The following is a 17853-nucleotide window of genomic DNA, read 5'->3' on the forward strand; positions in this document are numbered from 1 at the left end:
GATGTCGCTGAAAATTACACCCTGTAGCTTTAACACTTTTGACACTTTTAACACATTTGACATTTTCTCTTAGCAAATATTTTAGGCTTACCTGTACTGATATTTCACAGTTATTATGTTTTCTATATGTGTAGAAACATGAAAGTTTTGCGTTGTTTAAATAGAATTATAATGCATGAAAATTTGTGATTATAAATTGACAAAATTTGAAAAATAGGTATGATCATTTTTACAAAGGACCATTTTAGCTATTTCATTAGACTATAAGATTGATTGTCATGATAACCAAAGGGAATGACAACTGTAATGCCGGTGAAATTAGCAACTAAAGTTTTTTCTGAAGCTGAAATGGATGTTTCAGTAAATGCTGAGGTGCATGATTAGAGGCATTAGAGTATTTCTTTGAATTACAGAGTTAGTACCGATTAGCTTTAAGATATGAATGGAGGGACATGAGAGAGGAGGAAAGAAAGCGATACGGAGTTCTTGCAATGAAGCCTAATGAGAGTCAGGCAACCAAAGAAGCTGGGCAATGAGATTAGATGCAACTCAATTCAATTACTGCTGAGCCGCCACGGGTGATGCTTCAAAACTCATCCTGTTAAGAACTGGTTCAGAAACGAAGGAGAGGGGCGCAGCCCTCAGTCAGCCACTCAGCTACAACATCTCATTCCCAAAAGCTCTTCTTTAATAAGCGCACAAGTCATCTTTAGGTCCCATCTGGATTTTATAACAGGGAAATCTTGTAGTTATTAAGTTTTTGTCCAACAGCTGTTTATGCAGTTTTACACAAACGTATAGTGGTTCCAATAGAGCATTTGGAGATTAGGAACCAACTTAACATCTAATTCAGGCATGAAAAATGACAATTTGCATTTTTAGAAACAACTTTTGTCCAAGTCTCTCTGCCATTAGTTACGCCTATGGCACTAACATTCTCTCTTGTCTCTCAGGTCCGATTCTTCACGTAGCTCTGAGTCATTCACCCACCCCAACAGCAGCCTATGAGGCTCAGCCTAATGCTGAAAGAGAATACAGAAATGTTTTACAAGCTTCATTTTACTATGCTTTTACCATACTCTTGTCGAGGATTTAGTTGTCCATCTAACCCAATCATGTTTCACAATCAGCAGTATGTGAGCAAGTGTTTTTTGTTTGTTTGTTTTGTTTTTCTCTAGTCGCTATCGCAGGCATCTAAGTTAACCTTTGCTTTAGTTCTGTATCCTGGCAACGTTATATTGTAGAAACACTGATGTATTTTATCAGACCTAAAAGGATACATGAAAGGAGGTCACTCTGACATTGCCTCACTATTTGGGATGCAATACCAACACCCATGAAACAAATTTGTCTAGATATGTTGTACCTAACATAAGAGCAATCTGGATGAGAGGTAACAAAAATGGATTTACAGAGATAGTGTATATTATTGTCTCAGCAGTATGATTGGTACTAAGAAGCTTGATCAGCAGAAGCTGCTGCACGCTGTTGCATTTGTAGTGCAGCGATTTATAGGAGGTGATAAGGAAACTGTGTCGTTGTCTTTCATAATTTATGTAGTGGTGTGTTATATTTTCAGATGTATCACAGCTGTGGGGTTCCTGGCAAAGACTTGCATTTATTTACAGCTCTTTTTTCTATGTTGGAAATAGATATTGCCATCAAGTGCATTTACGAGACCCAACAGTGCAGTTTAGCAGGGTGAAATGATATACCAGCTGAAGATGGAAATTATTCCGTTTGCAAAAATAGCAACTGACTGCTGCAAATTTGTCTTAAAAGCATGAAATAGGAGAAAGCTTAAATATAGATACAAATTAAAGCAGTGACTTGCTAAATATTCATATTATTTAACCATTTTAGTTTTTATATACATACAACCGAAAAGGTTTCAGAGATTTTATAGGCATTTTATTTAAAAGACCAACATAAAGCAACTGAACCTTGAGTGGAAGGAAAACAGTAAATGCTTTTTCTGATTTTCTACTGTCTGCTGATATGCTATCTATTCTCATGATAAACCCAGCTGTTCTGTAAAGGCTTCAGAGGTTGGTTTAAGAACAGTATTTAGTAAACGTACACTTGAAGACTGCAGAACACAGCAGGTACGTCAAGAATGTGGAGAACTTTACCGTAGTGCTAGGTTATAAAAAATTACCCCAAGCTTTAAACTTTAAGCAGAGCAGTGTCCAATCCATCATCCAAAAATGAAAACAAATATTACACATACACTACTATTCAAAAGTTTGGGGTCACATTGAAATTTCAGGTTCTAACCAGAGTAGAAAAAAAAGTGGGAGGCCGCGTTGTAGAACTGAGCAAGAAGATAAATACATTAGAGTCTCTAGTTTGAGAAACAGACACCTCACAGGTCCCCAACTGGTGTCTTCATTAAATAGTACCCGCAGTAGCCCGTTTGTGCTGTGTTCTGAAGGGAGTAGTACACGCCGTTGAAGAAAATCTTAAATTTCCTAGCAATTTCTTGCATGGAATAGCCTTCATTTCTAAAAACAACAATATACTGTCGAGTTTCAGATGAAAGTTTTCTTTTTCTGGCCATTTTAGCATTTAATTGACCCCACAAATGTGATGCTCCAGAAACTCAATCTGCTCAAAGGAAGGTCAGTTTTGTAGCTTCTGTAACAAGCTAAACTGTTTTCAGATGTGTGAACATGATTGCAAAAGGGTTTTCTAATCATCAATTAGCCTTCTGAGCCAATGAGCAAACACATTATACAATTAGAACACTGGAGTGATAGTTGCAGGAAATAGGCCTCTATACACCTATGTAGATATTGCACCAAAAACCAGACACTTGCCGCTAGAATAGTCATTTAGCAATGTATAGAGTGTATTTCTTTAAAGTTAAGACTAGTTTAAAGTTATCTTCATTGAAAAGTACAGAGATGTTCCTTCAAAAATAAGGACATTTCACTGTGACCCCAAACTTTTGAACGGTAGTGTATGCAAACCTACAGAAATATGTACACTTGAATTGATAGGCCAAGAAGCAAAAGCATCTACCAGAAAGGAGGATAAAAGGCTCATGTTAACCCTGAAAAAGCTACAAACATCCATTGAACAGTTGGAGGAATCTGTGAAAAGAAAAACAATTAGCCAGAACTTCTAATAAATGTTACTTCTTAAGCAGTAGGACATTTACAGTTTAACACAAGCCATAGAGAGGACACTGCAAACATGTGAAGGAAGGTGATATAGCTTCATGCAAAATGCACATTCACCCGAACCTATCATTTCTTAATTGCGGGAGCTGCTCAAAGTTGATTGCAACATGAATTGAGCTCCATAAAATGCAGTGTTAAAAGAAAGTATCTCAAAGGCTGGAACTACTTGCAACAAGGGCTGAGGTTTGCCTTCGAAAAAGGTTGTAAAATACAACTATATCTATAAAGAAGGATTTAGGTGAAAACCAATAAGTATTAAAATGGAAAGGATGAATACAAACACATACGCTTCCTAGATGTATGTTTGTAAAAAGAGGAGAAAAACCTGTAGGTTTCTTTCCACTTCACATTTATTTTGTTTTGTTTTGTAAAATCACCAAAAAATCCATTTAGTCTGTTTTTATTTATAGGAAAATGTATAAAAGGTATTAACTAGTGAACAAAAATGCATTATGTACAAACTATTATAACACTTTTCATTCTTTGAACATAGATTTTTTAATCTAAATCCCAAAAATAAACTTTTTTGCTGAGTTGAGAAAAAAAAGAATAAGAGCAGAAATAATCCTTTTCTGGACAGACTATTTACTGCCACAAGATTTCATCTCTTCATTTCCATACAAATGTAAAACTCTGCAGGCATGGAATCTTCTGTGAATCTTAAATGAATCCAATTGTTCCTGAGCAGTTCTGCGTTTGCCAGAGGCAGCAATGAGACAAATGCTGTACAAATCAGCAGTTTCAAAATAAAAGGCCTCCATGACTCGAGTCTGATTGACAGAACATGTTCGCTCCTCCACACTGGAGACGGTACTTTATTTATTTTTATTTCTGTGACACCCCCAAACTCATACAAAAAAAGTATTGCATATTTTTCATCCACAATACTACTGCTTCTAGTATAAAATGAGTCAAAAAATCTTCTTGCATTCCCCTGAGTTTTTCTGTCTCTTAATTCTTAATGTTCTGAGATATAAAACACTGCCTGTCAAACTGCTCTGCTAGAATCATTAGATGCCTGTAAACCCAAAACAAACATCTACTCATTTGTTATTATCACATGTCATACAGCTGATGTGATTATAGCCTGCTGAATGGCTTTCTGACATTTTCTACCTTTCCTCGCTTTCCTAAACGTTTCCAAACCACTAGAGACCATTTTGACCCAGTTAATCTGCATGACACCTCCTAACGTGAGAAGCTTTTACTGCTGGGAAGACTGCCATGCTGTTCAGCTAGCTGACGCTTGGAGAGGTTCTGAGCACATGTCTCCAATGAATAATGCATCCATGTTTTTCAAACCTGCATCCGTCAATTTAGCTTTAAGGTGGATGAGTTTCAAGGAACCATATAGCAGGCAAGCAGCCAGTGATAAATGGGTGATATTTAACTGGATTTTTATTTAATCTTTTATTTAGAGTGTTAATGTATGTTATACATTCTTTTTTTATGTATAGATTTATTGAATTGCGTTAATTCAGTTATGGTGTAAGGTATACACACATTTAGCATTAGCCAAAATCAATCGGGTACAGTTTTATACAAAAACATTGTAATAAACATAATAAGAAATGATTTTACGCACAGAGTTGAATTATGGATTAAAAAAGATTTTTCTCCACAATAAAAGTAGGCATTAGGTTGACACACAAATATATAGTGGATTGGTATTCCCTTTAGGATAATTAAGGTTTTGCTTGGATTTATTAATGCATCCAGCTCACTAAAGAAAGTTGATGCAACAGTGGGCTAGTCATTGTTAGATGAAATGATGTTCTTTTAGATGATTAACATAACCTGTTTTTAATTTGTTTATAATCAGTGAAAACATTTTGAAGCCAGATTTTACTTTAAACCATGATGCTCTTTTTATCTATTTCTAAGGCCGACTAAAGTTAAACAAATTGGGTTAAAATAAAACCTTTTATTATTTATAAAAAAGATATTTAAACAATATCTGTTCAATGTTGAGTGATCAAACTAATGCTTGATAAGTCTGACTATATTAGATTTTAAACCGGAGATGATAAAACTTAAACCTTATTTGTTAAAAAGCTCCTTCCAATGATTGATTTCACATTATATTTTGTGTTTGCTGCTTCATAAATGTTTATGAAAGTGTTAGGGGGCACTTTGATTTTATTCAGTTTAATCATGGTCAAAATCTCATATTTGGGAAGCATTAGTTTCCCCCAAACAGCCAAAAAGAAAAGATAAATGAGCTAAAATATGGTGTAAGCGCCATCTGCAGAAAATAATCTACTAAGAATTAGATTGTATGAGATTAAAGCATTTTATGAAAACCTATATCCATAATACAAAAAAATATTGAAAAACAAAGAACATACACTGTAACAAACACTTATCCCTGGATGAGGGATGGTTGTATTTATTATTAAAATATGTGCTCTTATTCAGCCTGTTTATTAGATCAAAAGTTGCTTTTAAAAAATACAACATTTAAGCAGCAATTAAAAAATTATTTTCATTCAACTTTTCATTTATAGAAAATATTTCTTTTAATTGGTCTGATTTTATTGGTGGCAAGCACATAATCATGTTAATAGACATAACTACTTGAAACATCTGTCTCTATGCAATGAATCTATATTAGTGTTTAATTTAATAAGAAGGAGAACATTTTCAGTATTATTATTTTAATTTAGTGAATAAGACAACACATGTGTATTGAGTGTTTGTTTGCCAGTAATTAATGACAGTTTGAAAGGACAAAATGTATAAAAATGGGTGTAAAAGAGGGTATTAAATAAATATGAAGATGATTGAAGCAGGGCCAGCTGTATGTGGTTTAAGTCAGCGGTCCCAACCACCGGTCCGCAGCCCGGTGGTTGGGGACCACCACATTTGGTACGGGGCCGCACAGAAAAAAAAATAAATAAATAAATATATATATAGATATATATATATATAGATATATATATATATCTATATATATATATAAATTTATTGACGATCAGAGTCTGAGTGATGTTTTATTTTGAAAAATATAAAAAATTGCGGTATCCTCTCCCAATTACATTAGTTGGTACATCTGTGCCTCTTGTCACAGGTTAATTCAGTTCAAGACTCATCCTACCAATAACATCCTATCTTTGAGAAGCGGGATTTTCTGCGGTTACAGCGACCGGCTTGTTGTTTTATTTTTATGCTGTTTGTGTTTGATTTTATGCCAGTAGTATCATTTTACTTGATCGTATCTCCCCAACGTACCATACCAAATATTTGCTTTAATCATGGAGTGAGTAGAGTTGCAATTTTCAATAACTATACTACGAGCATTATTTTCTTGGAGGTCATTTTATTGATAGTATTTAAATATTTCATGTTATATTTCAGCATTCCATAATGATGCTAATATTCTCCCAGTGCACATATGTAATTTATCTATTGTGGAAGCACAAGGATTTTAAATATTGGCAGACTGTAGTCGATTTTTGCTTTGGTAGCATTTTTAAAGGCAGCATATCTCATATGCCTACATCTTTCAGCAATCGAGGGTAGGCATTTGTTTTATTAAACAATAGATAATTAGATTTTTCTGCACATTCAATAAAGTAGAGATCAATAAGTCAAACTTTAATTAATTAATGATGTGGAGGATTAGGATCAGTAGTCATGGGAACATGTAAAGAAAACTTTACCTTTGAAATGTAGGCTGCTTTTTTTTTTTTTTTTAAGTCGCATGTTAACTGTGTATTTATTAACTGGTTATTAGTATGAAAAAAATTAAGGTTTTTTTCTTTTCCTTTTAGTCTTCACTCTGAAATACGAAAATTGATATCATAAAATTAATAGAAGTAAACTTGCATCAAAGGATTAAAAAAATATATCTAGGACATTTTTTCAGCTGTATGTTAATTGTGCAACTCACTTTTACAGTGTTGCTTCACATTATGCTCCCCTCCGTATGAAGCTGGAAAATAATTTTAGCAAACTTTACAAAATGCTCTCTGACAATCAGCTTTCAGTGGCCTGACACAGTCGTAAACCATTTTGCAGTCTTTGTTGTAGCTACTGTCTTTTCTTCAAAGCAAAACTAAATAACATTTTTACTTTGATATAGATTCTCTTTCTAGTCCCTATGATGATAATTTAAGTGTTTATAAGACCCTTGTTATCTTTACCTACGGGCTGTGTTCTGAAACCCACACTTTGGCACCGACCCAGTGGAAGTCTGTTCATGGCAGCCCGACCATTTTCATCAATAGCCACACACCTGGATACAACCATTTTTTATTTTTGAACGGTTATGACATGGCAGAAATAGCAAAAAAGGGCAAAGAAGACCCTTTGTCATATTAGAGAACAAAAGAAGGGTTTGGGGACGGGGCTGGAAGAAGTGCGAAAAGCAGCATATCAGGAGACCTGGTCACCATAGAGCAAAAAAAACAAAAATTACATTATTCCAAATGACCTTGGAGAGAAAAAAGTTAAAATCCAAATTGCAACTGAACATTTGAGGAAACAGTTTTACTGTTTTTTTTTTTTTCGTCTAATTATCAGAGCACTGAATATATTGACCCTTAGAAAAAATGGCAAGGAGACATGTTTCTCATCCTTAGTCTAGAACTTTTATTAAAGGAGTCAAAACCTGGTAGCCTTTGAGGTACTCACCGAAGACTTAAATAATCTGGCACTGATAACTGGTAGCAAGCAGTTTAAATAGAGACTAGAGCAGGTGACACAAATTTACAGGGATGAGAAATAGGGCGGAGCTAGACAGGTGAATGGAATGAACTATTAAGCTAGTCATCAGTCCCAAGATCAGGACCCTTGACTCGTGCTTTCAGAACATCATCAGCATACAGTAACCCAGGAATGATTTTGCCACACATTATGGCTTGCGCTTGATTCTGTTTTGAAATCCTGCATATCTTTCCATGCACCTGGACCCTTAACCTTTTGATAGATAATGAGCTGGGTTAGTCTGTATTGCTTTACTCTGCCAACAAAAAGACGTGTGGTGGTTATATGAAAGTATGGGAAATTACAGACACACAATCAGCACAACTTTTTCAACCTCAACTAAAAAAGTCACCTGGACACAGAAACTTGGATTGTAATTTTCTTCTCTTTTAGCTATTTTTTGTCATTTAGAATGCTTTACCATAGATGTGGAGATTAGGTTGCCTACAGTGTTTACAGTAATAAGAAACTGACAACTGTTAACTTTGTCTACTGCTTATCATGGAAATGTGACAGGAAATTTGAATAACATTGTCTCACAGTGAGCCTATATAAATCATGATATAAAATCTATTTATGTCTTCCAGAATTTGGTGTTGTTTCATCCTTTTTTCCTTCCCTCTTTTTGTATCAGTTACCAGCATGTCATAAGATGAAAAATGAGGCGATGTATGGAAAAGAGGCTTATTTGACATTCAATTTGCAATTTCATTGTCCTTGGTTTTTAATGAATTACCAGTAGTGTGTTTGATTTTCATGAATAACCTTCATGTTCATTGTCACTTGTTCAACACTGGAGATGATTTAAGCCATTTTTATTTCAGCTTGTGCTACATGCAATTCATCCCCCCAGAATTAGGTCTACATTATTCATTCTGTGGTATGCGATTTGACCGCAGTGTTTCTGAGCGCACTGTTAAATGAAAATATTTCACGTGTGAATTAATCATTAGAAGGGCTCATTCTCCATTCTTCTCATAGCATAATGATCTCTCTCCTTTTACGACTGGCCTGGATGAATCTTTTATTGTTTTTATCTTTAAATGCTCTAGCACAATCCACCAAGGAGACAGGGACACAGTGTGTTTCAAAGCAGTGTCAAAGTCAACATGTGGCTGAGCTAAATGGCATCATTCAATAAATGCCAAATGCAATAAAGTAACTTACTGATCTTTTAATAATGTGGAGACGCCTTTTTAATTTAAACTGAAAATTACTAAATTTTGCACGCACATTCTCCAAACAGTAGACAGTGTTTTGACTCACATGCCACAATGCTTTTATTTTAATGAGATGATCTTTTAACCTCTATTAACCTCAAGAATAAGTCAGGCTGCCCTTGCATAATTATTTCTTTGACCCAGTCTGTTTTTTTTTTGTTTTTTTCCTATCCTCTGAGTCATTCTCTCTTTCTCTCCAGGTTTTTCAATCCTTCAGGCCATCATGGAAGCAGCAGTGGCCAACAACTGGCAGGTGACTGCTCGCTCTGTCAGCAGCACAACAGACGCCGCAGAGTTCAAGCGCATTATTGAAGAGATGGACAGGAGGCAGGAGAAGCGTTATGTGATCGACTGCGAGTTGGACCGCATCAGTACTATATTGGAACAGGTGGGTCCAGCTTTTTAGACTCAGGTCAGGCATTTATTGTTGCAGACATACCCAAATACCTGTACATTGCAAATGTTAGAACACTGCAGGCAATACTTTTCACAAGAATCAAAAATCAGGAATCGCTTATTGTCTTCATGCATTCACAGATTATGAAATTAAATTCAGTACCTCTATGCAGAAATTATCTTATATTATTATCTTATATACCTGACATTGTTCAAAAACACTCATTGTTGAATGAACTTTAGTGAGATATACAAAGCTTTTCAAACAATTCAGTCTTTCTTTCATGTAGATTTTCCTTTGTTGTTAGAACTTAAGATTGTGGGAAAGTGTCCGCATCATATATAGTTGGCTCAGATTTGCTAACTTCTGGAACTGTTCAAATTTGAGTCTTCTTGTCACCAGACTTGCTTCAATTCATTCTGCACAAATTCATTACAGCAGTGAGAGTGACTCACCGTTTGTTTTAGTTTAATGTGTTCTGACTGGTGACCGGCCAGTCTTCGGTTTGCGTGTTCTTACTAAGTCAAGAATACTCAGTGTTTAACAGTTTATGGAGTTTTTGAGGGTACAAACTTAAATGAATGAATACATAATAAAATAAAGATGTGAATTTCCAAACCATTAAGTTTTGAGATAGACAATATAATAATCAACTGTACCGCATAATAACTGAACATGCCTTTTAACTGATTAGAGTTAAATTATGAATGCTGATGAAATTATGTTTTATAAATTCAGCAGTATAATATAAATAATTATTTCACTGTATTTAAAAAAATTTGTGACTTCTGTGGCTCATCATGAAATTATCTAAACTGCCAAGTTGACTATTTTAACTGGATTAGAGCGACAACATAGAGGTTCTGACTAATAATTGGCAAGTCAGGACAACTTCTTTCGAGTTTTCTTTGACTCTGAGGTCAATATATATGCTGCGAAGTGTGGCATTAACATCAAGTTGTTTTATCCACAAATTGGTCTGCAACAAATTCAGCTATTGCATTTTATTTTATTTTACATTAACATTTATTTCATGAAATATTTATATTTTATTTAATTTTGTCCACTTTATCCCACCATACTAGATAGCATTTAGTGAGGGGGGTTAAATTCAGTGGGCACAGAGGGATGTCAAAAAAAAAAAAACATTTGAAAGGACTTAAAATGACCAATCATATAGTAACAGTGTATAGTAGTGACCAATTTATTTTTTAAAATCTTTTAATATTGTTAGCTTAATATTTATCAAGAGGCAAAAGCTTTACAAAACAAAAACATTTTTTGGATTGGAACAATTCTATTTGTAGGTAAACTATAAAAAAAAAAATGACATTGCTATGTGTAAATTTAGCAAAATATGCAATAGCTTAAAATAGTTATAACCTTAGAAGACAATGCATTCAGTTAACAATAAGAGAGTAAGTTAACCTCATTTACCTCTTTTCTAATCTACTAAACCTTAGCTGGAGGTTTCTGCTTAAAAATGAAATGTTAGTTTCATCTTATTTATTAGCAGATTTCCAGTAAAAGTTCCGCCAGAGGTTTGCAAACTACAAACACTTAATTTTGTGATCATGAGTCTGAAAAACAGTTTTGGAGCCATTCCTGCCAGATAGATTAAATGCTCTTATGGAGATAATCCCATGATATTGCTATTTGCTGTGGGTAACAGTGAGATTTTTATTCCTTCCTGGCTATCATCTTTACAAGCATCAAAGTGAACCCAGTTTAACTCCGTTATATTAGCTAACGCATATATTAGGCTTTCATGTCTCATCCTATTTGTACCTTCCAAAAATTGTTAATGTGTTTCAACAATTTAAACCTCGCTACTCAGGTTAAATAGAAAAAATAGGGTTGTATATAAAAAGTAAAATTTTTAATTGGAAGAACTGGACGGGGTGAAATAAAAGTGACACTGATAAATTTGTGATAAAAAATGTACAGTAAATGAAAGGGAATTTTCTTACTGTAAATGTTTAATATTTCTTTAATTTTTAACAGCTATAAAGTGAAAACAGTTCAAGATTAATTTACACCTCGTTACTGCAAACGCCACAAGAATTGAGCCCGCTGAATACAGAATTTAATTCTTAAAGAACACAACTTTTTAAGGAAGAAATCTAAATGTTTACAAGACAATTTTTTTTTTACTTATTTCACATCCATAATGCAAGAATAAAAAAAAATTTAAAAATCTGAATTATATCTTTGTTGTTATATAGTTACATTTCTATTTAAATTAATCTAACTTGTGTATGTTTTGATCTTTTTGTGTATATATGTGCCTACTGTGCATCTTTGGCACTAAGGCAGTCTTCTTTATCTGTTTTTTTTTTTTTATTTTATTATTATTTTTTTTTTTTTTGAGTAAGTGCCTTGCTTATCAGAGATTGAGGTCAGTGCCTCCCTGCTCAGCTGAGTTAGTCTGAGGTTTTCCTGTGCAAAGAAATAATTGGAGTGGAAATGTGTTGTAGAAAAGTATTGCGGTTAACTATTATTGCTTATAGCAAAATCAGCAGAATGAGAGACTCGTTGGAGTCACTGTTATTTTTAAACATGATATAAGAAGCTGTAGCAGTACATGTTTCATATGGGTTTTAATTGTCATATAATTTTGGATCAAACCAGATTCTTTGTTCTGTCCTTAGAATTTTTGGATATAATTTATTATTATCCATAATTCTAGAGAGACCATCAGATTTCTTGGTTAAACCTAAATCCATTTGCTTAAATGTATTGATATTTTAAAGGGTTTATGATGCCACAGACAGCAGCTTAAAAAAAAGCCTTTTAATTAGAAAAAAACATAAAAAAACATTCCAGATCCTTCCTCAAAACCTAACAGTGGGCATAAGCTTCTCTTCCACTTATTTCTGTTGGACTGGAATCCACAAAGTAGGTTTAAATGGGAGACAAACAAACTCTGGCTCAGTTTTCTGAAAACGTTTTGGCCCCTTTCCTGACGTCGATTCCGTCACGCTAGAGAAACCTGCAATGATTTTAAGCATAATAGAGGTCCATATTCCAAAGTAAATTCCAAACGAGATGCAAATCAATGACTCATCCATTGTTCTCCTGGGTTGTTAGTCTTTTGTTTTATATAGATTTTGTGTTTGGCCAATTAAATCATGATGAGTGTACTGATGTTACCTCTTTGAAATGTGTTAAAGGACCTGAGTGAATATGCTTGGAAGCTGAAACTGCAATTCAGTAATTTTTCTCTTTTAGCAAAGTTGGCTTCTTCACCCCTTTTTCAAACCATCTGTTCTCCCTGTTTGATCTGTCCTCTGATGAAATGTCTGCATTCTCTGTCAATGCATATATGTTGTTGGATTTCTTATTACAACCTCATGTTAGATCACACAGATTAGACATGCTTATTCTACCTGCCAGAGGTCACTCTGGTCTTGGGTGACTGACAGTTGCATAAGAGCATGAGCCGATCATATTGGAGGAGACTGCAGATGATACAGCTTGTTTACTCCTTCTCTGACAACCAAAACCCACTCATTCCTTGATCACGTTGATTGTCGGAGGAGCAAAGGAAAGGTTCACCAGTCCTTGTTTTACGGGAAAACATAATTACCATGAATAGACGAGTGGCTATTATTTCTTGCATCTCCCCTGTTTACCTGACTCACTCTACCCTCCCCCTGGCTTGCTTCTGATGGATTATAAGGCAATCAGTTGCAGAATTGGATTCTGCAGGTTAACATTTATTTAGATATTGGCTTCTCTTTGTCTCACAATATCCCCTCAACAACCATTAATTTCACTTGTTTCTTAAGGATCTAATTTGATCGGAGAGCCACAGTTATAAAACAGAGCTGCTAATAGTATTCATTTGCTTTGTCTATTTAATTTGAAGCTGCAAATTTCCTTCTGCTCACAATCTTGGAGAGAGACTTTTTTATTTATTGTGTTTAACACAAGCTTAGTCTTATCCATCCATCCATCCATTTCCTGACACGCTTAATCCCAAGTAGGGTCGCAAGGGGTGCTGGTGCCTATCTCCAGCTGTCTACAGGTGAGAGGCGGGGTACACCCTGGACAGGTCGCCAGTCCATCACAGGCTTTGTCTTATAAAGGAAAAAATTAGTACATTAATTTGATAAAAAAAAAAAAGGTGATATACATCCACAGTTTTGTGTCTAACTGCTCTCCTGTTTCAATCAGTGTACTCATCGATGATGTAATTATTTTCTCTTGGTGAGTGCTCCTCACCTATCCATACATTGTCATCACAATATTTCCCTTTCTAATGTTCTTTTATTTCATGCTGAGATAAAATACTGCTTTTGCAGCAGCTAACCTTCAAAGCAGCTGCTTGGTTTTGCCCCTCCGTTCTGCAACAACCTCAGCATGGGGGCTTCTCCCTCCCCCTTTTTTTGAGCTAATTGGAATAATCCGTCCAGCTCTGCCAATATAAATGAGTCACAGGCATTCAGGGAAGCTGCTGGACTTCTCTCTGTAGCTGCCCCCTATTGGGCCACACCATTATACTCTGAGTCAGGAATGGACTGTGTCCCATTAGGGAAATCACACCAAATATGGCCCCCACTGTGAGCTATGTGAAGACCTACGGCTTTTACCTGCTGGTGTGGCTCTATTAAGAAGCTATTGCAGACAGATACAGATGCATCTGTGGTAGACTGGTGAGAGGGGCTGAGCAGCCGAGGCCAGTGTCCGTTTTTTTTGGAATGCTGACTTGTCGCTTTGTTCTGTCAAGGTCATTGCCCGTTGAGAAGGAATTATAAAGAGGTGCAGATTCAGCAGCCAACTGGGATTTTTTTCTGTGGCTTGGTTTTGTGATTTAATTGTAAGTAATCCCACTGCAGAATGAATGACTTTATACACGCTGCTGCAGCTTGTGGAATGTGGTGATATGTTGAATAGGCAAGTTTAAGTATGCATAATTTGATATAATTGTTTCATAGCAGATAAAAAAATCCTTTATGCTGCACATGATGTAGCAGCACAGTTTATCCAATCTTTGAAATACTGCAAATTCTGTGTTTTAGCATTGTGCCAGAAGGTAATACGCACCATGGTGGACGTAAAATCAGCTTATTAACTTTAGGTTCCATTTATGTTTGACTACCTTCACTCTGATACCCTTAAATATCTTGCGGTGCAACCAGCTGTCTTTAGAAGTCACACATTAGTAAATTAAAACCCATAGTGGCGCCGGGGGGTGAGCTAGGTGGTTTATATAACTATCCCCTAAAAAGTCATAGCACCCCCAAGAAATTAGTAGATTTAGATTTTCTTTTCACTCTAGGTTATTATTCAGGAAGCTGTGGTTGTTATGGTATTAGTCTCACATAGCACAACCAGTTCTAATGTTATGTTCACACTGGACGCAGCAGGAGCAGCAAAATCGCGTCTGCTGCTTCATTTTCGCTGCTTGTACCAGTTAGTTCTGACGCACGGCTGAAGCATCTTTGCTGCTCTGGCTGCGCGGTGCAAAAGTGAGTCTGACGCGTTTTGGGCGGAGCTTCACTATCCTTTCTCTGCCTTCCAGCTATATTTGCTGTGATCAGTGGGAATAAAGTAGTTTTAATATGTTTTTAAGTGAGAAAATCCACCTGAAAACTTAATCAGTGCATTCAGTTCATCCAGGTTACCATCCTGCCTTCCAATATTATTTCTGTCGGAGCTGCTCAGACCCCTACATACCAGCCGTGCGCTGTCAGTAGGAATCCCATTCAACAGCAGCCTCTGGCCAGGTCACCTCCTCGCGGTTCACCACGGCAGCTGTTAGGTGTTTTTCATCTAAATAATCCAAAATGCAGGCACCAGGATAATAAAAGTGAACATATTCTGCCGGCAGATTTCTGCATTTTAAGTTAATTTAGGCGTGAATAAACTGTTTCAGAGGAGTGATCACAGCGCTCTGTATCATCAGCGCTGTGTCTCTCTCTCTCTGCCAGCTCCCAGATCAGCTTCTCTGATTGGTTGACGTGGCATGTCGAGCAGCAAAAGTAAAAAATTTTCATCTCGAGCAGCAGCGCGTTTGCGGGGCGTCACGCGCGTCAGATTCTTAAACGCTCCCGACGCGCTGCTTCAGCTGCTCAGACTGCTGCGTCCGGTGTGAACGTAGCATAATTCAAAACTAATTATATATATGAAAGAGCAAAACCTTGTTCATCAGGAATTGAAGGCATGAATGTTTCCATTTCAAGTAAATGACTGGACCAGTTAACACATATGCGACATACAGCACTTACCAACCTACCTACCTAACTACCGAATGAAGGAACAAAGAACGACTGACTGACCGACCTCAGACCGACGTCAGTACGCCCGCCATCTGTCTGTCTGTCTGTCTGTCTGTCTGTTTGTCTCATTGATGACATTATATTTGACATTATATTTTTATATTTAAATGTAAATTCAAAGTATTTCTTCTTTTCTATTTTTTTTCATAATAATAATCTTAACTTTCTCAACTTTGATATAACTTGAGAACTTTAACCATTTAGTATTCATTCATTGCCTATATTTAACCTTACATTACATGCACCTCTTCAGATGCCACTTTTAAATTCCCAATGACTTCACTGCATATTTTTTCCCCCAGAATAGCAGAAAAAAAAATACAGTTAATTAATTCTTACATTTTTTTTATTCTACACAATACTCCCTATACACACGCACATGGTTGTTTTAATTGACTAGCAGAATAACAAATTCATTATGCTCCCTACTGCTGCCAGTTGTAGATATAGGAGGAATAAGGAGTGAGACATAATTTTTCTTATTTGTCTGTGTTTGTTGAAAAATGTATGAACAAAAACTCTTCAATCCTCCATACCACCCTCAGTGAATGCTTTGCTCCCCCTTAGCACCTGCAGAAAAGAAAAATCTCTAGAGCCACCACTGCCCATGGGTGTAATGTCATATCAGTAAATTACAGAAGTAGTTTGAGAATCTTAGTAAACAAATAGCAACTTGAAGAACAAGGAAAGCAACACATAGATCTGGAATAAAACTGACTGCATAGATTTAAGTAGGGATGCTGTAGGTTATGAAACAACAGTGTTGTTCAGTTCCTCACATACAAACAGAAAGAGTGACACAAAATGAGAAATGAAAGAGTTAATCAGCGAAGCAGCCAAGAGGCCCATAGTACCTCTAGAGGAGCTTTCTAACACAATAAAGAATATGGACATACTTCTCCAAAGGACTGTAAGCTAAGGATAGCTTTAATGAGAAGTGGATGTTTGGCATTCACAGTAATATCTCTTCATTCATTGGTTATATGTCTGTAATTTTTAAACACTTCAAGAAATAAATTGCAGAAAGGTAACTCTTAAAAGCAGTTTATTTCAGACTGAGAAGAACTTTTGATTAAACCAATGCATGTTTTTCATTACACAGCATGCCGAGTCCACTCTAAATATATTCTTTAAATGGACACCAAGAAGATATCTTGTTTTTCTAAACACTTGTCATAATACTAATTACATGCTTACAGTAGTACCTTTTAGATCATGAAAACAATCACTTAGAATCAGTTTAAGGGAGCTTATTTTAGTTTGGGACAAACATCACCCCAAATTTAATCATCATTCAAAGGCTGATTTATAAGTTTCAGGAAAAACGCTTAAAGGATGTCAAGCGAGCATATTTTTTCTTCTGGCGAACAATATACATTTTTGAACCGAAATTTTATCTTCTTTCAACCATCTGTATAGAAACTATAACAGCCAACAACTTGCAACTGAAGCATTACTGGGCTCCACATGATCAAACTCAACAGAAATGAACTTAAATTGTTCAGCAAGAACCATTATTCCTGTATTTTCATCAAATGAATATGATTAAGCAATTATAAAAACGGAGACTTGATGATTTTCTGGGCCAATCACCTAATGAATTAGTTATTTTAGTTTGTGCTCTGAAGACGATGAAGGGCTCATCAGGCTCACTGTAAACAAAACATTGCCTGTTTTAAAATTCGATCACATCCAGCTCTGTGTCGTTTATATTGGCCCCATTTTTTATGTGTGCCGTGATGTAACAACACACCAAGACACGTATTTACATACTGCTGTGTCAGGCCACCTTTTAAGTGCTGAGCGAGCTGGCCTGTAAATGTGTTTTTTGGATCTGAGCAGAAAGCTACACCAGCACCATTACCGCTTAACACTGTAACAACCACTTAGGATTTATCATCTATAGGAGTTCTCCGTCCAAACTGTACAACAGATAAATCACCCCTACAGCCGTGTTTCCCAAAACCCATTTATTGAATCCTGAAGGTTGGTTTCAAAATACCGTGATGCGAATGAGGCATTAACAAGAAGGATTGCAAAAAAAGTAATAGATTTGTATA

At 35.8% G+C, this 17853-nt stretch overlaps 1 protein-coding gene across 4 annotated transcripts in view; it reads left to right on the forward strand.

Annotated features, from left to right (window-relative positions):
* The window catches only part of LOC107093457 (glutamate receptor 3), a 154318-nt gene that overhangs the window by 72939 nt on the left and 63526 nt on the right, over positions 1 to 17853 (forward strand). For all 4 annotated transcript variants that reach the window (XR_001481618.1, XM_015388510.1, XM_015388511.1 and 1 more), the window contains exon 4: positions 9313 to 9500. Coding sequence is in view for 3 of the 4 variants with exons in the window: in XM_015388510.1 (XP_015243996.1) it covers positions 9313 to 9500 (188 nt within the window). In the remaining variant the exon portion in view is untranslated. The remainder of the gene's footprint in view (positions 1 to 9312; positions 9501 to 17853) is intronic.

This window comes from Cyprinodon variegatus, unplaced genomic scaffold, assembly GCF_000732505.1.
Source record: "Cyprinodon variegatus isolate N-32 unplaced genomic scaffold, C_variegatus-1.0 Scaffold425, whole genome shotgun sequence".
Taxonomy (NCBI): domain Eukaryota; kingdom Metazoa; phylum Chordata; class Actinopteri; order Cyprinodontiformes; family Cyprinodontidae; genus Cyprinodon; species Cyprinodon variegatus.